Source organism: Eleutherodactylus coqui, chromosome 4 (genome assembly GCF_035609145.1).
Source record: "Eleutherodactylus coqui strain aEleCoq1 chromosome 4, aEleCoq1.hap1, whole genome shotgun sequence".
Classification (NCBI taxonomy): Eukaryota; Metazoa; Chordata; class Amphibia; order Anura; family Eleutherodactylidae; genus Eleutherodactylus; species Eleutherodactylus coqui.
The window spans coordinates 135750112-135773638 of record NC_089840.1 but is presented as its reverse complement, the minus strand read 5'-3'; the positions used below and the strand labels follow the sequence as shown (position 1 = coordinate 135773638).

The window sequence follows — 23527 nt, the reverse complement described above, 5'->3', positions numbered from 1 at the left end:
TAAAGTCAGGTGAATGACTAATTAATTACACCAAGCTGGTCATAATTATCATTTTCATAATTAAGTTAAAACAGTTATTATCGTAAACAAACCTAGCTGTGTAGGAGGCTTAAAACTGGACGAGGAACAGCTGAACTCTACACCATGGCAAGACTGACAGCAACAAGATACAAGGTAGTTATCCTGCATCATCAAGGTCTTTCCCAGACAAAGATTTCAAAGCAGACTGGGGCTTCAAGATATGCTGTTGAAGCTCTTTTGAAGAAGCCAAAAAAATGGGCAACATTGAGGACTGTAGATGCAGTGGTCGGCCAAGAAAACCTAGTGCAGTCAATGAAAGACATATCCTGTTAACTTTCCTTTGAAACTGGTAGATGCGCAGGAGACCCAAGTTCACCCATCTACTGTTTGGAGAAGTCTCGGCAGAAGTGGTCTTCATGGAAGGACTTCGGCCAAAAAAGCCATACCGTACCTATAATGCTGAAACAAGGCCAAGCAACTCAACTATGCACGAAAACAAAGAAGCTCGGGTTGCAGAAAAATGGCAGCAGGTACTTTGGCTGTAATAGAAGGCAGTTTGTTCAACAGGCTAGAGAATATTACAATAATGAGTGCCTGCAGACAGCAGTGAAGCATGGTGGAGAGGGGTACAATAATGAGTGCCTACAGGCAGCAGTGAAGCATGGTGGAGAGCAGTACAATAATGAGTGTCTGCAGGCAGCAGTGAAGCATGGTGGAGAGCAGTACAATAATGAGTGTCTGCAGACAGCAGTGAAGCATGATGGAGAGCAGAACAATAATGAGTGTCTGCAGGCAGCAGTAAAGCATGGTGGAGAGCAGTACAATAAGGAGTGTCTGCAAACAGCAGTGAAGCATGATGGAGAGCAGAACAATAATGAGTGTCTGCAGGCAGCAGTGAAGCATGGTGGAGAGCGGTACAATAATGTGTCTGCAGGCAGCAGTGAAGCATGGTGGCAGTTCCTGGCACGTCTGGGGCTACATTTCAGCAAATGGAGTTGGGAATTTGTTCAAGATTAATGGTGTCCTCAATGCTGAGAAATACAGGCATATACTTACCCATCATGTGATACCATCAGGGAGGTATCTGATCAACATCAAATTTACTCTGCAGCAAGACAACAACCCCAAACACATAGCCAAGGTCACTAAGTGCTATCTTCAGCATAAAGAAAAACAAGGAGTCCTGGAAGTGATGGTACAGCCCCCACGGAGCCCTGATCTCATTATTATCCAGTCTGTCTGGGATTACATGAAGAGACAGAAGAGTATGAACAAGCCGACACCTACAGGAATCTGTGCTTGGTTCTCCAAGATGTCTGAAACAACCTCCCTACCAACTTCCTTCAAAAACTATGCAAGTGTCACTCAAAGAACTGATGCTGTTTTGAAGATCAAAGGGCGGTCACATCAAATCCCGAATCTTCAGGGACGAGCGGGGAGATACTCGGCTAAAGCACATTACTCAAGCGAGTAGTGCTTTAGCGAGTATGCTCGCTCATCCCTAATAAAGTTCTATTCCAACTCTGAAGTTGTGTCCCAGACATATGTGATTGAATACACCATTACCCAAAGAATGTCTTTTGGGATACATACATACCCATTTAAAAAATTGTGAAAAGCAGAGCCCAAACATATTGTGAACAGAACCGAACTGTGGCAATGTACCACCTTAAAGGTACTTTAGAAAGAGTAAGGCCAGAGATTCACCTGCTCTTGTGGATTCTAACAGGATTGTAACAGGTAGGCTCCCTCAATTCCTTCTCAAAATACACATAAAAATACATGGAAGACAACACGCATCGGCGTATCAAAATGCTAACTCCCCTCTGTGGCATTCGCATGCTGCCCAAGAGTCTGATGGACAAACTTCAAGCTGGAACTATATGCACACCGTGGGTCAATATGTTTGCAATTCACTGCATTTTTGCAATGTATTGGGTTGATTAATGTTGATAAAGAAAAATAATTGAGCACATAAAGAAGTTGTCTTCCATGTACTTTAATGTACTGATTTCATTACCTCAAATAACTCATGCCAGTATGATTTCCCAGTGAATATATTAAATGTCGTGGACAGAGTTATTGCTATACTATAGTCTATACTATAGCAAGAACCTCTGTTCATGACTCAAGAAGCAGTTTTACCATGCACAGTTGGAAGAAAAGAAATGAAATTTGGCACATTGGCCATGAGTTTGACAAAGGTGGTTTATACACCAACATAGAATAAGGTTCTTTACTGTTAAAGCAGTAAGACTATGGAACTCTCTGCCTGAGGACGTGGTGATGGTGAACTTGCTAAAACAGTATAAGAGGGGCCTGGATGTCTTTCTTGAGTGATACAATATTACAAGTTATATTACTGATTACTTCAGAAGGGTAAGTGATCCAGGGATTATTCTAATTTGCCAGATTGGAGTCAGCAAGGATTTTTTTTCACTAAAATGAGGAAAATGGGCTTCTACCTCATGATTTGTTGTTTTCTTTTGCCTTCCTCAAGATCAACATTACAGGATAAGGCCTTATTCACACGGGCTACAAAATCTTGCTACAAAGCGCATGTATGTGAAGCTCATGGTTTCCAATGGGTTCTTTCAGGCTACAAAACATAGCGATGATCTTGTAGTGAGATTTTGTAGCCCGTGTGAATAAGGCCTAATAGGCTGAATGTATTTTTTGGCACCACAGGCCTGATGTATAATTAATTAGGCCAGTATCTTATCCAGCAAATGAATATAGCCAAAGACATCATCTTAAAGGGGTTGTCCCGCGCCGAAACGTTTATTTTTTTTTTTTTCAACCCCCCCCCCAGTCGGCGCGAGACAACCCCTATGCAGGGGTTAAAAAAGAACACCGGACAGCGCTTACCTGAATCCCCGCGCTCCGGTGACTTCTTACTTACCCGGTGAAGATGGCCGCCGGCATCTTCTCCCTCGGTGGACCGCAGGGCTTCTGTGCGGTCCATTGCCGATTCCAGCCTCCTGATTGGCTGGAATCGGCACGTGACGGGGCAGAGCTACACGGAGCCCCATTGAGAAAGCAGAAGACCCGGACTGCGCAAGCGCGTCTAATTTGGCCATTAGACGGCGAAAATTAGACGGCAACCATGGAGACGAGGACGCCAGCAACGGAGCAGGTAAGTGAAAAACGTTTGATAACTTCTGTATGGCTCATAATTAATGCACAATGTACATTACAAAGTGCATTAATATGGCCATACAGAAGTGTATAGACCCACTTGCTGCCGCGGGACAACCCCTTTAAGGCTTCACTAATGTTACTGTCATGTAGATTCCTATTGAATTTATTATCCAGCATTATGAGTTATTTCCTCAGCACACAAAACTGTTGTCTCTACATGTAACTGGTCCATACTGAAAGACTATGAGATATTAGAGTACAGTGAAACCTCTTTAAAACGACCATTTAAAATTGCCTTCTAAATTGGTGGTCTTCTCAAAGAAAAACGGGCAGTCTGTATAGTATGTGTAGGATGGAACGGTCACAGGAAATCATGTCTACATAAAAGGTAGGTCTTGTAATGGAGGTGGTCTTTTGGAGAGGTTTCACTGTCTAACTAATTTCTCATCCAGTTACCTAGGGTAACATATCTGTACCTGAATGTCCCTAGCCCGCTCATATGACTGATACGCAACTTTCTCCTCCATGCTGGCCAGCTCCTGCTTAAGCAATGTCATCTCGTTTTGATGAAGCTCTGTCAGATCATTCAGCTGTTCCTCCAAGCGTTCATACCTATATGGAATGAAAAACTACTGATAAAACAATGGACATTTTTGGTTTTCATTACACTATTTACCATAGTGACGAGAACGGTAATGTTGTCCCAAACAGTTAAAAAGGGCAAATACAAGCATGTAACAGTTAGCAAACAATGATGTCTATGTCCCGGAGAACCCTTTTAAAGACTCTTGTGTATCCTTTGGTTATGGTTTCTCATATGAACACTCTCTATTCAAGGTCCAAACGATCTATCAATTGACTGCACTCAAGATATTTTTGGTTGTCTAGGAAAAACTAAACATTTCCTCCATAAAGGTCAAACTGTCCAAAAATTTTAATCCGGTATAGATATACAAAAACATTTTGTAACACTGCGAATTTGCCACATTTATCTATAATGATTCAGAAATTGTATTATAACACAGTGTGGTGTTCAAGGGTTTGGCTGGTTATTGCAGGAAGCAAATCAACAGTATGTCAACTACTTAAAGAGGCACTCTAGATTATTTTCATTTTGGGTAAATTTATCACAATATCAGTGACCTTTGTTGTGCAGAATCCAGTTCTGTACCTCGTCCCCTACAGGCTGTGTATTCTGCATATTCTGCACCTCTGCACCATTCTTCAAGCCTCCAGGTCACATGACCAGCACTCTGACAACACTGTAGGGCAGTTTTACTGTTCAAAATATGGGTTTTCTGGTGCAAATTGCATGTTTTGTGCCACATTTACTTAGTGCAAATTTCAGACAGTTTTCCTACTTGTCCTAAAAGCAGTGTGGCCTAAATTGCACCTAATTTTGGAGCAATTTGTAGTATAAACTAAGCAAACTAATGGGTGATATAAGCTTAGACAGTTTTAGTAAGTTTTAGACAGTATTAGTAAAGAAGACCATTTCTGTCCTGCATTATTTCCTGAAGTCAGCACCATGGGAGAATTATTGTTGTAAGAATGAACTATTACTCTGTGGGGAACAAAGGTGGACACTATTACTATGGTGAGGTACTGAAAGAGACATTGGGGGTGGAAGCAATCTTCATGGCGGTCTGGGCCAAGGTAGAGAAGATAAGGGAAAGCAGATAACTTTCATCAGAGAATACACCACCTGTGATCACTGGAAGCAACGGCACTGTAATCAAGATCGCCGTGTAGAACAGGTGTCTGACTAGTATCTAGTGACTGCATTATTTAGAGCCAAGAGCCTTAGATCAGTAGGAGTCTGTTGCTTCTGCAATATTTTTGCTCCTTTAATATTTACCAAACACAGCTCCATACATTTTGTAGAGGCTATGCCTGGTTTTGCAGCTCAATCTCATTCACTTAAATGGGACAGAGTTGTAAAGAGCTGCAGTACCAGATAATTCGGGGGCATCAGATTTAGTATACAGGGGCACGTTTAGAAACAATGTCAGTTCATGTAATAAGGAAGCTGCATTTTATCAGAATCAATATCTTTTGAATAAGTAAGATAAATAGTATGATATATGTTTATCTAGAATGATCTATTTGTGGATGTATACACTTGGGTTTAATGTGACTTAGCAGCTGACGCTTATTATAGAAGCAATCATTTCAAAAGGTGACTGTCCAAATACTAGAATTACAGGTTAGCATCAGGTTGCAGCTGATAACTCTTCATCATGATGGTGCTGTTGAAGCGAAGTTTTTACTTTACATTGCAGGTTATGGACACCGTCGCACTCTTTTCTATTTGGTTTGTAAATGCAAAATTAAGAAACCTTGTTAATTGGGTATGTTAAAAGTATTTACAAATTTCCTACCATTGTGATGCTGCAAACCTATGTGTAAATCCGTCACCTAAGTTGGCTGCACTATTAAATCTGACACAGATGTGACAGCAGGACCCTATTTACTACTAGGCATCTAGGATGGCAGAGCCTAAGGGGCAGCACAGTAATTCAAATTCTGTTCTTTTTTCACTAAAGGTGCTTTTAAGGTGCGTTCAGTCTATCGTTCAAAAATTGGTCAAATGAGCGAAAGTGAATGATAATTGTTCGGTATAAATGCGAAAAGTTCACTTTTCGCTTGTAGTTCAGTTTCTGCAGGCATAAAATTCATTGTTGGCTTATCATTCAGTTTAAACAATGCTCGATCAGTCCTTTTCATTCGCTTACACAGTGAATGTGAAAGACTGTACGATTCTCGTTTGAATGAGCCAACAGTGTATCTGAGTCCCTAAACAGGCTGCATGAGAGCGAATGAGCCAACGGTGACGTCACTTGCTCATTCAAATGGGAATCAGCGTGTCGAAAAGGACCCAACGAGCCAATGTTGCCAGTCTTGCTTAGAAACCTGCCCATGGTTGAGACGTTTGTATCAGGTAGAGGCAGAATGCAGTAATACAGGTGTCTGCTATATGCAGAAAGTATAAAGCCCATATGGAGGCCAGAAACACTGGACAGCAGCATTATATGTAATCAGCGAATAATCAGCTGTGCCTAACAGTTAATCCCTCTCAGTGGCCCCAACTTTCCTGCATGCAGGCTTTGCACAACTACTCCCTTCTTCCCCCAGTCTTATGCTCTCAGAAAGCAGGAGCCAAGGAAGGAGTCAGGTTATTTGTTGTAAAGAAGCCAACCCCTATAAACAAACAAACTTGTAAGATCATTACATATGTATTGTTGGAGATCTGTTTTAAGATGGCCACTAGGGGGCTTGATGGCAGACTGTTAAAAACTGTGCCTGGCAGGGAAAGGGTGTATATGCCCATTAATTAGCAGGTACCTGACAGGGTATGCCTCTGAGAGAAACACTGCTGAGATTCTCAGCTCAGAGTCCATTGTGGCCTGGCATTCTAGAGAGATGAAAGAAGCATGACAGGAGATGACGCCCCCTATGCTCACACCTTAGTAGTACAGACTGTTGAATTGAAAAGTTGTGGCATAACGCCTATGTGTACTGAGAGTCACTACACTATGTTAAGTTAGAGGCCAGACAGTCAGGGGTTTATTTGATGCCAAGCACTGTGTGAAGTCTGTAATACAGTGTGAACACTGCTCTGATCTGCTGAAGTGAAACAATAAAAGGCTGGTGAATCCAGTATTTAAAGGAAAACTACGTTGTGGATGAGAGTTTCTGGGAGTGTTGTCACCCATCTTATGTAGAAAAGATGGCAATCTGAATGTGATTAATTCCCAAGTTACCACAGTATGTATATACACATGTGCCTTATAAAAGGCATCCATGCACACAAACTCACTATACAGAGATATCCACACTTATTACCTACAGACAATGACAATGCATACTCACTACATACACTCTTTGCCCATCATTGGTGGGATTGTAGGATTGGTGCAAGCAGCATGCCACAAGTAGCCGGAGCACCAGGATGGGCACAGAGGGGCTAGTCAAGTCTTTTCTTCAAATAGCAGCTGCTACTATCCAGTATCTGACAGAAGTGGCAGCTGAGCAGTTCTTGCCAAGTAGACATAGAGACCGAGTGTGTAAAGTAATACTAACTTAGCCTAAGGGCGCCCACCCACTGGCGATTTTTTGTCCTTTGCGTTTTGCGTTTTTTCTCAAGAGCAATTAGTCCACTGGCGTTTTTTTTTCCGGTCCGTTGCAATTTTTAACATAGGAACTGTCAGTTGCATATGTGTCCTTATTTTTCTCTTAATGCACCCATGAATGTCAATGGAAATTAACGGAAAAGGCGCGAAAAACGCGCCAAAAACGCTGCGTTTTTCACGCACGAAAATCGCAAACGCCAGTGGGTGGGCGCCCTAAGTGTAAATGGTATACTGCCTATAATAATAGTATGTAATGTTAGCAACTTTATTGTTTTAAATTCAATCATGAAACATGGATATCTTCTATCAGTATAACCCCAGACATTATATGTGTCCATATCCAACACAGCACTAACCTGTAACGTTCCTCCTGAAGACATTGCGTCATATAGCTGTAATCCCTCTGTAGCTGTGACTTTAAGTCTTCCATTGAATCTTCGAGGTGACTCTGTCCTTCCTTGATTTCACATAATTCCTCCAGAATAGCATCAAAGCCTCCATGGTGACTGTGATGATGTCCATCTAGAGTGTTTGACCGTGGGCTGCCAGGTCCTGCAGGTCCAGCCCCAGAGTTACTTCCTGCACCAGCTGACCCAGACGTAGCACTGGAGCACTCATCATCGCTCCCGTATTTAGGGCTTGGTGCCAAAGTTGCACTGCCACTTAATGCCCTGGAACCCCCCTGACCCTCCCCATCTTCTTCCATACCATCCTTTAGGTGTGGGATATTGTCAGCACTCCCAAATTTGTTTCGGATAAGACTGGCAAACTCTCTAGGCTTTGACACTACAGCAGTATGGGTGACCTGAGACAGTCCAGAAAGGCCTCCTTTCACTCCTTCCACTACTCCTCCGCTGAAGCCACTAATACCTGCTCGTACATTTGCTCCCACGTCTTTTAGCCCTTGCTGCATGTCCCTCAAGACATCCTTTGGCTGTCGCGATATGCCATTTTGTTCAATTTCCTTCAGTTTCCTGTGATAATGTTCTAACTTTTTGTGCAATTGAGCAATGGTCTGTGCAGATTTCTGATTCTTTTTCTCAAAAACCTAGGGTGGAAAAACACAAAGGAGTAAAGAGAATTGAATCAATTTTTAACACAGCATAACATAAATCCATAGTAGCACTATAAACACATTGCAGAAATTTGAGCAAGTCAAACTTCCGCCATGCTCGCAAGGTGGTGTGCAACTTTTTTCTGAAATGAAAAGTTGCCATGCAAGTCGGGGTAATCCCTGGATTTAACCAAGTCTGGCAACAATGCAGGGTGACGGTGTCGCACCTTAATTTATTATTAGCAAACAAGGCTGAGATGGGGAATGACATGACGTCCTGCTGCCAACATTCTTCTTCCATCTCTAATGTCAGGACATTATCAATTTTGACGGTCATGTTTGGCAATGTAATTGCTTGGGGAACGCTAACTGGCGCTTTGAATCCAGCTGTTAAGCCTCCTGCACATGGGCGGATTTGTATTGCAGAGTCCGGTGAGAGATTCCGCCTCTGGATTTCACAAATCCAGCCCGTAGCATGCTACGCAAAAACGTGATTTCCTGCCCACGAGCAGAAAATGATTGCAATTTTCCACTCGCGGGAAAGAAATTGCAGCATGCCGTGATTTGCTGCGGGCTACGCACGGCTGGCTTCCATTAAAATCAATGGAAGGCATCCGAGCCGCGGCCATTATGTAATCATCATTGCAGAGTGACTGCAGGAGCCGCGTCATCGTGTGGCATCCTCTCAACTGCGCACGCGACGGCTGACAAATTCGCAACAGTGGAGGCCGCGTCATCGCCATAGCAATGGCATGGTGTCCCCTCTACTGCGCAGGTGCCGCCCAGCACATTGCCAGAACAGGAGAAGATGGAGAAGACGTGAGACATGTAAGCAGGCCTGGCACTGGGTCGAACTCTGCTGTGGGATTCCTGCAGGCGGGGTCTGATCCAACTGTGTGCAGGAGGCCTAAAGGCTGGAAACTAGTCCATCACAGATTACCAAGGGCTTTTAGCTCGATGTTGTTCAATCATTAATCTAAGGGCAAAGAAGGGCAGGAGGCTTGGCAAGACTTAAAATAACGCTTTTATGCATCTTCTTTTGCCACATTAAGTATTGTTTTTGGAAGAATAAATGTACGTGGAGAAAGCAATGGCACTTAGCATATTTTCGAGTTACACTGTCACTACATATTAGTCTCACAGACTAAAAAAATCAAACTTCAATATTTTAATTATTATTATTTATCGTATTAGTGAAAAAGTAACTTATATGAAAGGACATTTATTCTATTTACCTAAAAACTATCATCAAACTAAATAAATGTATTCCTTGCAGTCACTGCAAACTGCAACAGAGTGTTCGCCACAAATGACCTTGCTGCAGGAGTGGAATGAGAACTTGGTCATCCTGTGCTTCTGCTATGAACAAAATGCGCAAATTTTGCGTCTGATTGGCTGTGCTTGAGAAGTACCCGCCACGACACTGTCAATTTTCAAAATATCTTTGATACTTGCTTTAATATCCCTCCTCAAAGTCACAGTATCGAAGCATTCCTGCAACCAAGTAGGGGGTCTGCAGTCTGTGAGACTAAAGTTTAATGATATAGGGTTAAAATTAATCATTTTTATTCTTAACATTTTATGATAAACCAACTAAAATAAGATATCAGTCGATTAAGAAACCAGACAGTGAATGTGTTTCAAACAGGTGCAATTCTGCTAAAAATAACATATATGTAAAGGAGACTGATTTTCATACAGTTTAAAAGTGATGAAAGGTTGCATTATGCGCACAGTCAGATATGGGCAGAATTGTTCTATTAAAGGAGATTTTGGGACTTCAATACTGATTACCTATCCATCAATATCAGATTGGTGAAGCTCCACTGTTTTGGACCTGCTGATCAGCTGTGTGAAGTGGCCATGGTGCTCAGGTGAGTGCAGCTGCCACTTCACTGCTTACCTGTGTATATTTCATAGCAGCTGTGCAAGGTATTGCAGCTCAATTCCATTCACTTGAATGGGACTGAGCTGCTCGAAGGCCAATTAATGTGACGTCACAGGCTTGAGAAGAGGTTGTGGCGCTCACCTGAGTATCATAGCCTCTTCAATGAGCTGATTGACCGGGGTCTCAAGCAGAAAACCCCCACTGACGTGATATTGATTACCTATCCTGAGGACAAGTCATCAATACCAAAGTCCTGAAAACCCCCTTTAACATTTATTTTCAGTTGTGTTTCTCCATAACACATAGGAATATAGAGAACATTGGTGTTATGTAAGGACTAGGCTGAATATATTGTGCTGGAGGCTGGAGGTACCCAAACCCCAATGATTAGTATCTCCACTGTAGAGAATAAATACCTGTTTGATGCGGGAAGCTTGTTGTCGGTCTGCATTATTTGCCAACTTTAGATACTCAGCAACGTTGTCATCTCGTGCCTCCTGCTCGATTTTAATCTGTTCTGTTATTTTAAGGATCTTTTGATGTAAATGGTCCATTGCGGCTTTGGTGCGCTGTGGATCCGGTGCCCCTTCAGGGACTTCCAAGCTGATGTTCCCATCTGAACCGCCATGAAGTGCACTTGGGGGGAGACTGAGACTACTTAAATCCCCCTTGTCCGGCTGCTGAAGTATGACAAGTAAACAGAAATCAGAATGTAAATGGTATGATCACAGACAAAAACCTAAAAGAAAAACTCTTGTGAAGTCACAAATGAACATTCGATCACTTCAGACCGTTCTGGTACGCACTTTTAATACAAATTAACAATGATAACATTACAATAATTCTGATGTCCAAACTACGGTGATGATAATTTCTTGGAAATATTATAGCTACAGTCTGATACGTCTCTTGCATCCCTTCCCATAACTCACCTTCCTTCCGAAACTCTTGTCATTGAAACAATGGTAAATCTGTGTCTGTCTTAAGACATTTCTCGCTACAGTACAAACTGACACATCCTGGTCACTGCGGACGGGAACATTAAATATGGAGATCACGGAAAAGAGCACCTCCAAAACTTTAGACATACAAGTTAGGAAGGCATACACACTGGATTTGTAGATTTCACATCCATAAGCATATCATTGTACCTGATGGAGCTTCTTTCTCATGTCCTGTTCCCAAATTATGACAAAATCGGAGAATCAGAGAAAAAGAAAGCTGCAATGGTTGTAGAGGCTATAAACAAAAAGTGCTGAACCAAGGAAAGAGAAACAGCCGAGAGGGAAGTAGTGCAGTAATCTGGGCTGCAGGAAATAAACTGCTATATATATATATAATTATATACTTCCCCTTTTTATTTAAATGGAAGAAAGGAGAGGAAAGGGCATAGCAGCCATCAGGCAATCCACTATCACGCACCATCCAAATGTGACATCTGTGTAGTGGACCTCTTAAAGGGGTTGTCTGATCAGAGCCCCATAATGATGAGCCAGCTGTACATTCAGGCTCACAGAGGGAATATCCATATACGAATATGCTCACAGGACATATGTATAGGTTGTCTTTATGAAACAGTCCCTTTAATCACCGAATTCAGCCCAAGCACTCACATACCACATGTATTTCAGGTAAGGATGAATGATCTGCCATTTATTCAGTGTTGAGCCATCTGATCCTGCATGCAAACATATCATCCTATAAGTAGTCAGTCTGCTCCTAACAACAACTGTAGAAATATGGAGAGGAATATTTAGTTTGAGTGAGTTCTCAAGGTGTTAACTGGTATCATAATCTTATTTTTTGTCTAGTTTTTGCACAACAATTGTCATTTGCAATAAAATGCACTCTGCACCATATGAATGTTGTTTTCTCAATATTATTACTATTAAAGGTGTTTTTGTGGGACTTTGATATTGCTTGATAGATCAATATCAAATTGGGAAAGTCCAACTTCCGACACCCATGCCAATCAGATGCTTGATGAGGCGGTGGTGCTGCTGCAAGGACTTCCACCTCTTCACGGTATACCAGACGCACAGCCATTCATTTGTGGCGATGCTGGTGGGTTATAGCAGCTGAATTGCCCTGACTTGAATGGTACTGAGCTGGACAAAGGCCATGTGACTAATGAACATGACATCACAGGCCAAGGAAGAGGCCACAGCATTCGCTGGAGTGCGGAAGTCTCTTTAATCAGCCCGGCTGAAGTGAGTTGGCCCCACTACCGATCGGATACACGGGGAAAATCAGGCCCGCTACGGATTCTCCATGGAGAATCCGTAGCGGGTCCCTCCTGCCCCGCGGACATGAGGGCTGAAAATAAGAATAAATAAGAATAAACTTACCTCCCGCCCGCTCCGGATCTTCCCTTCGCCGCGGAGTCATCTTCTCTGCGTTGCGGCCGGATCTTCTTTCTTCGGCCCGGCGGATGTGCAGGGCACGTCGGTGACGTGCCCCGCGCATGCGCCAGCGCAAAGAAAAAAGATCCGGCCGCGACGGAGAGAAGATGGCGCTGCGGCGAAGGGAAGAACCGGAGCGAGTGAGTAAATTCCGATTTTTGTCTCCCGCGAATCCGGACGGCTTCCATAGGCTTCAATAGAAGCCCGCGGGAGACCCGCACCTAAATGGAGCATGGTCCAGATTTTTTCATGCTCCATTTTTTAAAAAATCCCTTTTATTGACGATCCGCGGGTATTTATCTACCCGCGGGTGGTCAATGCATCCCTATGGGGTGCGGATCCGCGGGCAGGAGAAGAGTTAAAATCCGCTGCGGATTTTAATTCTTCTTTTGCCCATGGACATGAGGCCTTAGGAAAGATCATCAATATTAATGTCCTGGAAAATAATTTTAAGGGCTCCGAGTATTAATCTCACATAATGTAGAAGCTTCCTCCACATGCCAGCAGTTGGCTAGTGTGCCATTTGCCAGTGACAGATGTCCTTTACCTACAAGGATTGCAGCAGTGATAACTGAGCAAGCCTGAACAATGTAAATCCAATGGAAGACTATACCGCTGCTCTGAAGCAGAGAGAGTCACAAGGGACGTCGCATCTAATGATTGTCAGTGGGCGCACGTTGTGACCTAAATGCGACTGCGACATGGCAGTTGCAGTGAATCCAAATTGATTGGATCTTGGTTGCAAACGACTTTTCCACCATAGACATCAATGTAAGTTGCATCCAACTGCGATTTGCTTACGAGCAGTCTGCAATTTGGTTATTTTGTTTTATTGTATTGTCAAATTGCATCTCTGAAAACAGTCATGACTGTAAGTTGCAGACAAGTTGCTCAAACTTTTTTTTGTCAAGCAAAAGGGCCTTTGCACCAAATAGAAAGGAGCTACTGTGCTGCTGTGATCAAGGAGAAATATTACACCTATATAACTGGCAGGAAAGGGACAACATTTTTTTTGCTTATGACTTAGCAGCTATTGTCAGTATAAAGCCCTTGTCACACAGCAGTAATTACATCAGCATTTGTAAGCCAAAATCAGGACCATAACGGAAAGATGTGTTTTGGGCTCACAAATACTTATGTGTGAACGAGGTCTAATTCTACAGTAATACAATTATATTGCTACTTATTACCGACTGTAAAGAAACATCTAGCTTTAGACTAGGCTCACACGAGCATAAGATTACCCCATATTACGTGCGCGATGTCTACATGGGGTAATTTGCAGGCAGTCAAATACATTGCGTTATGCTGTTTTGTTCACAATTGCGCTAAGCATTGCATAATACGCGAGCGCAAAAAAGGATGCATAATCAATGCCGGCCATACGCAATTATATTGTAAAGTGACAGCGCAGGAAATTGAAACAAAAGGAAAAAAAAGCTGGACTGCCCATGTCAGCATGCCTGAGATACGCTGTCATACGCATACAATATCGCTGCCCTACACGACAGTAGGCACACTCACCGCTGGCTTCACAGCAGTAAGACCCTGAGTCACTCACTTACACATACGGTCGTGAGGGCCCGGCCTTAGGCTGGCTGCACACAAGCATAATTCGCTGCATGCCACCTGCATGTGTCACGTGGCACGCAGCCAGTACACAATGACATATCATACTTTCTTTGGGCCACCGATTGCCTTGCACTATCTTGACATGTATGCACGCATAATAAGCGCCAAGATAGGACATGCTGCGATCTTTATTGCACGTGTACTTCGGCAGCATGGGAGCCTATGGCATAATGGTACAGCGGGTTTTGATGCGGAATATGCTGTAACAATATGGTACTGTGAGGTAGCTCTTAGGGCCCCTTAATACAAATATTTGCGCAAGCAATATGCAGAGAATAGAGCCCATTCATTTAAATAGGTTTGTTGTCATCTCTCCTTTTTGCATTTTGCTTGCAAAAAAAACCCACAGCTTGCTCTATTTTTGCGCGCATTTGCCCACCAATAGTCATTGCAGAAGTCTAAGGGAGGTGAACAATCAATACACGCACAAATGAGCAATATGCTGCGCAACTCCGTGATAGAAAGAACACCTTCTGACCTCATTAGGCTAAATAGCCTTTTAAATATTGCTCAAGTGTGTCTCGCACCCATGTGAACATGCTCTGCGCGCAAAAAGTACAATAAAATGTGCTAATATATGAGCAAATGCGCCTTATTTACAGCACAAATACGTTACGCTGAGACGAGTGTTTCTGCGCATACCTTTAGTGTAGCACTTGCATTAGCAGCACTTCATACATTACACAAATATATAAACTGGGGTTAAAAGACAAGTCAAAAATGTTAGGCTGCTTGTGGCTTACAAAAAAAAGGAAAGTGAACCGAAAGGCTTCTGTCTGCTCTAATTCTGTCAGATTTAGGTTTTCTTTTTCACCGAATAATAATGCTGCAGACTGCGCTATTTTTCTGTAAAAAAAACGAAACCTGATTGAATGGAAGCAGAAGTAGGCCTTTGTTTGCTTTCAGTTTTTTTTTTAATCCAATTTTTTTTTTCAGTTTTATCTCAGTTACTCTCCTACAAAAATGGAGCAGAGACACGTAAATCCTGAACTGACCCCAACGCAGGTGTGAGAGCAGCCTAATAATATGAAAAAATATATATTTACACTGAAAAAAAATGTATACAAGTTATAGAATTGCTGTTCACCAACACAACACTGTGTACATCAACATTTTTTGGCTTTGTTCAAATTTGACAGTTCTTTACATCAGGCTTTCTTTACTCTGAGTCAGAAAAGCGTAGAACGCTGTACAGTACTATCCAGTAAAAAGGGAAGTCCGACAGAGCCTTAGTGCGATCACATTACATGCAACCTGGTATAGAGAACACAACTGGACAAATATGGGAACGCTGTTTGGAAGTTCAAGAGTGCTAAACTTCCCGACCCCAATATGGTAAGCAGTACAAGTACCTAGAAGACCCCCCCCCCCCCAGAGCTTAGCAGCTTGTTTACTGACTCCTACATGTTCTAGACACTTCAGTCCTTCTCCACATAAATATGGTAACTTGTATACCCCTGAAGACTGTACTTACACCGGTGGCAAGGAGAGGATTTACAAGCTGCATCTTCACCGGTCCAGGCTCAACTGGGAAGATTTCTGGCAATAGCAGACCCAAAGGATTTGTGCACAGAGCCTGTCCAAGTGCTCCCACAAACGGCAAGTCTTCTTCTCCCTCCTTCATTATAACCCCCAAGTTAAGGAACAATTAAAAAGGTAAAAAATGGATAAAGTAAAATAAGCTAAAAAAGATAATGTCAATGATGGCAGACAAATAAAATAAATGGTCAGTAGGATCCTGTCGTATAAAGAAGATGGGTCATTGACAGAAAAAGATAAAATGGAAGCAATAGAGAAAGCGTGAATCGCTTGGTCGCAGGAGCCACGCTCTAGCGTTCTGCCCTGACGGGACAGATCAGCAAGCATGGAATGGTTATTTCCCAGCATTCATTGCCAATCAATGGTCATCGCATGAGTGATTTATTAGCCTTCAGGGGGCACTTGGTCACAAGGACACAACTGTTCCCTCATATTGATCTGAATTAGGGACGTTCGCTGCCAGAATTTTCAGGACAAACATAACAGAAGTGGTGCCAACATCTAAGCACAATGCTCTGCCATTAGGCTGCTGAGAAAGCACATTTGTGCATGTTGTGTGTATGATTTGTGCATGATGTACTGCGGCCACGCATGGAGGCATGAATACATGGGGATTACTATAGCTCCAAGGCCATTTAACTAATATACCAGTGAAAAGCGTAAATGCCCCATAAGCTCAACATTCTCAGCAGCCCTGCAGCGTGTTCTTCATGAAGGTCTCCGGTATATTTTTCCTTAAAGTGGATTCATTGGCTTCATTTTATATTAAAGCAAAAAGCAACTTCTAGGTCAATAAAAAAAATGGACAAAACCTGCCTATAAACACAAAATTGATAGCTGGGAAATCACAATGGAAAAAGATGTTACAATAAAATATTTCTTTAAAGTATATATTTCAAGATTATAATCGGCTGGGACTTGTGGTTGTGCAGGAAATTTACTAGATTTCTTCCTTTTTTTTGCCATAGGAAATCATCACAGTCACTTAACAAGAGTCCAACAATTTCTTTTTCCAGTAAACTGCTGTCTAGCCTGACCCTTAGGGTGGCTTCACACGAGCGTGTTTTTGTGCATACATAGGTGGGAACATAGGTGAGCACCCATGCACGTGCAAAAACACGCGTGAATGCAGGTCTGTGCATTGTTTTCAATAGAACCGTGCCTGCTGCTGGCGGCTCCATTGAAAACAATGGTCTGCCTGCACCCCTGCATTGTTTTTCAGGGAAGGGCTTTACAAGGTGAGCCCTTCCCTGGAAAATTAAAATTTTAGTGTAAAAAAATATTAAATAAAAAATATACTTACCTGTCCGTGGCTGCCGTGACCCCCGCGGGGATGAAGAACACATCTGACGCATGCGGCAGATGTTTCCTTCATCCCCACTAGTTAAAAGAATTCCCTGCTGCTGCATCTGCCACATCTGTGACAGATGCAGCAGAGGAATTCTTCAATTCTCTAACGCAGCTGTCACACGTCAGCTGCAGTAGAGGATTCTGCTGCCGGCAATTGATTTCAGGGAAGGGCTTTAAACATAAGCCCTTCCCTGAAAATCCAGAAAAAGTGTTTTTAAAAAAACCCAAAAAAAACACACCTCCCTCCCTTCAGCTGCGGGGCTCAGCTATGTCTTCTCCTGGCTGCCCTCGGCTCTCTAGTGCTGATCTATCAGCAGACAGGGATTTAAAATCCCCGCCTGCTGAAAGAGCTGTTTGTGATTGGCTGTCGTGCTCAGCCAATCACAGGCAGCCCTTGACGAATAAATGACGTTTTTCTGAACGGATGTACGCGTATGCACAGCATATCGTCCGCGTGAAAATACAATCACGGATAGGAAGAGAACAGCAGAAAGTAGTAGAACATCCTTCAGTTGAGATTCTCTCTCTCTCTTATTTACCCCCCCCCCCCCAAAGTAGTAATTTTGCTTTTTCTTTCTCCTCTTCTATACAGTTTCAAGCAATTTCACCGCCCATACAAAATGTTTATTCCCTCGCACCCACAGATCTTAATGGAGCCAGTCCATGCGGAATCCATGCTAAAATAGAGCATGCTGTGATTTCTATTTTGCTCGCGGAATCCGCAATTCCTGCCCGCATGTCTGAGCAAACCAGTGAAAGTTCATGCCTTTTAATGCCCGCATATCGTCCGTTAGAACGCCGATCCCGGAATCCACAATTCAAATCCATCCAGCCTTAGAGTAAAACAGTGATTTCATACTTTTTTTCCCTAAAGGCTAAATATAAGCAAGTTTGCAAATAGTCTTTTGTACTGGTTATACAACACATGGTGAAAAATCGGAGGACACGGAGTAAGCTGCTGGTGAAGAGAGGTACAGTCACAATGTAAAAGGTTATCAGTTCAATTATTGCCTATTTGAGATAATGTAACCACTCCATGAAGATTTTACTACATCAGCAAAATAGAGGAAAGGGAGGTTGAAGACTGCAGACTGGAGCCACCGCAGAGAACGCAGATACGGTAGTACAATCAAGAAGCAGATCAGTAGAGGAACACAAAAGTGAAGTGTAGCTTTTGGACTTCTATGACGATTTCTATCTGCTATGGTTTGCAAATAGTCTTGATAAAGAACAACCTATCCTGATCAACGTGTTTTCTTGGCTACCAACAACAGAAAGGTCCATCTTGTAGTCTTTTCCCTCACGTGTTGCTCCTATCTCACAGAAACGTAGTTGTGCAGTCCAATCACACCTTAATATATTTTGTGGATTTTGTCTGCAGGCACAAGCAAAAACGTTCCTACGCTTGCTACGTACATTTGTTTCAAAAATTAACTCTATCTTCATGGAGAGAACACCCGCATTGCTAGTCACTTTTCAAATGTAACAAGTGAGAAGAAAAAATTTGCAAATTTGCACATAATTGCAGCAAATTCCAACTTTTTAAGTCACACTTTCCTTCCGGAACAGCTTTGATAAATGAGGGTGGATGCAGCCAATTTTTGCTAGCCATTAAGACTGTCAATATCTCTTCAACTGCAGTTTCCTGTAGCTCCACAAGAGGGCAGCTCCGATTTAGATAATGATTATGTTCAGGTTTATTTCGAAAAACTATTTTCAAATTTACATATATTAAATTTATTTAGGCAGTAATATGGTTTCCCAAGCTAGGGCAGCGTTTATTTCCAGTTTGTCATAGAGATATACCTCAGGGTGCACTTTTAAAATAATGTACCTTTTAATTTAAAAACTAAATTGTCATGTTGTACAGTCACTTTCTGCTTAACCTTTTGTTTCATTGAAATAAATGCAAATTCTAAGGCACATGTGGATTCTCATGCCTCAGTGTAATAATGCTTTCCCTTTGTGTATTAAATCAAACAGGCACAAAATGCGTAGGTATGTAACTTCTACACACAAGACTAAAGGCACTGTGCCACCTAGGTAGGCTCTCTTTTTATTACTAGATGCTGAAACATAATCTGTTTTTCTATTCTGTTTTTATGTTCTAAAAGAATATATTGTTTCCATTTTTTGTACATGATTACAGCCAGCCATCTTGCCTGAGCTGTTACTCTACCCTATTAATGACATTTCAGAGCAATGTTTACAGCAATCACATCAACTGGAGAATATTCAGCACACTCTGTAACCTGTACAGAATCCCAATGCAGGTAGGGGGAGGAGGTGAGCTGTAACCATCTCATATTGTGAACAGTGGATCCTATACTGTTTACGTCTATATATAGAGGTTACCTTTCATTGTTATCTTGTCTCTAATGATAGTGATAGGATTGCTGAAAAGTTTTCTCTACAGAACAGAGAGTGTTAGACTATTTTTAGGCTTATTAGTCAGTGTGGAAACTGTAAGATATTAACATGAATATATTCCATTTAACAGTCATAGGCCGGACTCACACGAATGCATTGGTACGGCGTATTCCACACTTGCGTGCAGAATACTCTGTACTAATCTCGCATAGGCGGACATGTTGACGCTCATAAGAAAAAAAAAATTCAGCATGTTCTATCTTAGAGCCTATTACGCGAGCATACACGTCAATATAGTCCATTATGATTGGTGGTACACAGCAATTACGCAATGTCATTGCATACTTGCACGCAGCGCATGTCTCCTGTGGGCGGCACAGCCGTCTGAGCCTGGCCGTATAGAGAGCAACTGGGGAAGAGGAATTAAGTACTTGTGATGGATTCCTCCACAGATTACAGTTTGTCATTGTGAGTCTCAGCATTTGGTTTACATATTGTTTCAAAGTAAAAACGATAAAAACGTAAGTACAACAATGTATAAACGGTAGAATAAAAAAAGGGGTAATGGGGACAAAACACCTCAACATTTACCTATCATTGGATTTCCAAAAACGACTAGCCTTTTAAGCCTATTACTGCTGCTGTAACGAGAGGGTTAGTCTTACCTTCTTTCACAGCTACAGCATTACTTTGTTTCCATTTAGACTGTTTAATAAACATAAGAACAACAAATAGGATATGGAAACACATTAATGTGGCTGGTGCAGAGTTAACTAAACCGCTAGAATTTTGCAGAGTAATGGAAACAAAGTAACAGGATATTGCGCTCCCCTCACTATGTGGCAATGTACAGGCAACGCAGAACACCATTCCATAAAACCACTTCAGTCAACAAGTCAAAACTATCATATAGAAGACCATTAGTCCCGTAACTTACTGACAGCTGACCCACAAGAAGTAGATATATAGGACTTCTAAATCCACTCTCTGAGACATTACAAAGCTTAAAAAAGTGGTGGACGCGGACAAATCCTTGCCCCCAACTTCCAGAAATACATCCTAAGAATGGAAGGATACTTGTTGAATATCGCTACAACTTCACATCATCCACAGACATAGAGCCGCTAGCAGGGAGGTTGCAGGTCAGTTTTGCAGAGACCAACTCAGTATCAGCTGTTCTCTTACACATTTGGCCTCGCCCCGAGGAGGGAAGACAACAGCTGGTAGAATAGTGACAAGTGCTTGTAACACAATCCCATGTCTCACATGCCAATGCCACACATAACCCGTTCAACACCCATCTCACAGTGTCACGAAAAGGTAGAATCCAGACCCCGGCTACCTTTCACCTCAATGCCTCTTCTTCACATATTTGTAGTATAAATGATGGGCTTAATGGTGCAAAGATGACTCTGATCAGCAATATTAAACATTTCAGTCAACCGCAGGAGCCAGTTTGATATAAATATTAATAAAGTTGCAACAACAAAAAAATTCCAGATATGTGCGAACAAAAACTGTCACTTTTGGTAACTGAAAAGATACAAAATTATTTACCAGCGTGACAAGGAAAATCAAATTCCCTGTGGGCTTTCCTTCTGTTTTCTCAACGGGGCTGTAAAAGATACTGCACTGTCCTGGAGAAACTTTTAAAAAGGCTCTTAAAGGGGTTGTCCCGCGCCGAAACGGTTTTTTTTTTTTTTCAACCCCCCCCCCCGTTCGCCGCGAGACAACCCCGATGCAGGGGTTAAAAAAGAACACCGGAGAGCGCTTACCTGAATCCCCGCGCTCCGGTGACTTCTTACTTACCTGATGAAGATGGCCGCTGGGATCTTCTCACTCGGTGGACCGCAGGGCTTCTGTGCGGTCCATTGCCGATTCCAGCCTCCTGATTGGCTGGAATCGGCACGTGACGGGGCGGAGCTACACGGAGCCGGCATCCAGCACGAGCAGCCCCATTGAAGAAAGAAGAAGACCGGGACTGCGCAAGCGCGGCTAATTTGGCCATTAGACGGCGAAAATTAGTCGGCTCCATGGAAACGAGGACGCTAGCAACGGAGCAGGTAAGTGAAAAACTTCTTATAACTTCTGTATGGCTCATAATTAATGCACAATGTACATTACAAAGTGCATTTATATGGCCATACAGAAGTGTATAGACCCACTTGCTGCCGCGGGACAACCCCTTTAAGTATATATAAAACAACTGGAAAACTGTTTTTTAATATCTTTTGTCAATACCGATTTAGAACGGGTTGAGGTAACAGGCCAGAACCGGAGGAGACGTTGTGATGACATTTCATCTTCTCCTTTCTGTCATTGTCAAAAGGCCTTTTAGGGATTCACATCATCACTTACATCAGGCTTCCCACATGCAAATGTTACTGTAACCTTCAAGCCAGGCATGAGGGAGATATTTATGTATTAATACCTGACAGCACACAATGTCCCCATGTCAACACTTCCTGCAACTCATGGAAATCAGAAGTGGATATGTCATCAGGAATTAATCTTGAAGATTTATCTCCACATAGAGGTAAGATATTAAAGGGAATCGGTCACCTACTTCTATCCCTATGAGCTAAGCTTATGAGCCAAAATCCTGGACTCAGTGGGTCACTGGAATATGTTATATTTGCCCCCTGTATCATTTCCCCGGTGTCGGCGCTGGAAGCCACCACTCAGTGCATTGAGCGGCGCTGATAAGTAGTCCGTCCATCATTAGATGATAACAGGTGGATTACTTACCAGCACTGCTCAGCGCATTGCACGGCGGAAGGGGTTAGTATAAAGACCGTAAGTGTAAACCGCTGCCTGTATCACGCAGCATTTTACCGTTGTGGAGCTCGCGGTGAGCTGGCCTATCGCTATGTATGACAGCAATTTTGGACTGCCGGTGACACTGTATCTGCCATGTATAGTCTTCCTGGTTTCTTTTTTCTTTTCTTAATTTCCCGCTCTGTCGCTCTGCAACGGCACGTAAAAACACCACACAGACACAATTGCGTATGTACAGCGCCGATTACGCACCCATAGAGAGCAACAGATTCTATCACCTTAAATATGTGTCAAAATAGAACAAGTATCAGGGTTTTTTTGTGCACGTATTACACGCAATGAATATTCACAAGTGTGAATGGATTAATGAAAATCAATGTACTTAAACTAGATTCATTCACCGCATAATACGCACGTGCGCATTGAGCGCGTAATCCATGGTGAAATTACGCCTGTGTGAGCCTAGCCTCAGGGCTCCCACACACTTGAGTTTATTTTATCCTGTGTTATCACTGCGTTTTTTTAACACGAATATCAATGGGACTTTCTAATGTTAAAAACGCATCACACAAAAATTGCAAAGCACAAACTTGCCATGCGTTTTTAAAAAATAGAAAGTCCCATTGAAAAAAGCAGCATTAACGCGTTAACTTACGCAGGACACCTACTTTTAGTCCATAAACTAAGCTCATCGTGCAAAAAGTAGGTAACAGATTCTCTTTAACCAAGGTTAGGAATGTCTACATAATGGCTGAGATTCGGAATATAGCTGCCTTGTCGCAGTCACCTGCGCAGTTTTCATAGCCCCCATAGAAATTGAATGCGAGTTACTCACAGCAAACAGAATAAAACAGTGATCTAGATTCCAGAACTTCTGAGTTGCAGAAACATTATAGCTTGCTGTCCAACGCGCATTACTCAACTCCCATTCACTTCTATGGAAGTTAAAGAAATAGTCATTGTTCTGTGAAGAAAATCGCCTCAGGATAGCAAACACATGGTTTATGCAACCCAAACGCCAATTTTGCACGTGGACATCTCCCAATGGCCTCCATAGAAATCAGATTAATTACATTCTGTGTAATCACTGCTGCCGAAGTTCAGTCGTTGCAATAAAAACCTTTCCTGGCGCTGACTGCTCGCAGCTATGATCAAGATTAAATTCCACAGCCTTAAGAAAGGCGTTCCATTGAGAAAATTCGACACCTCTAAAATCCCC

At 42.4% G+C, this 23527-nt stretch overlaps 1 protein-coding gene across 5 annotated transcripts in view; it reads right to left on the bottom strand.

Annotated features, from left to right (window-relative positions):
* TMCC2 (transmembrane and coiled-coil domain family 2) overlaps positions 1-23527 on the bottom strand; it is a 78063-nt gene that overhangs the window by 3638 nt on the left and 50898 nt on the right. For 3 of the 5 annotated variants that reach the window (XM_066600164.1, XM_066600165.1, XM_066600168.1), the window contains 3 exons: positions 10654-10917; positions 7652-8343; positions 3639-3774 (listed from right to left, as the gene is read on the bottom strand). In XM_066600164.1, coding sequence (XP_066456261.1) covers positions 3639-3774; positions 7652-8343; positions 10654-10917 — 1092 coding nt within the window. Of the gene's footprint in view, positions 1-3638; positions 3775-7651; positions 8344-10653; positions 10918-11388; positions 11521-15745; positions 15890-20607; positions 20676-23527 lie in introns of those variants that run through there. The other 2 variants (XM_066600166.1, XM_066600167.1) reach the window with 2 other exon arrangements.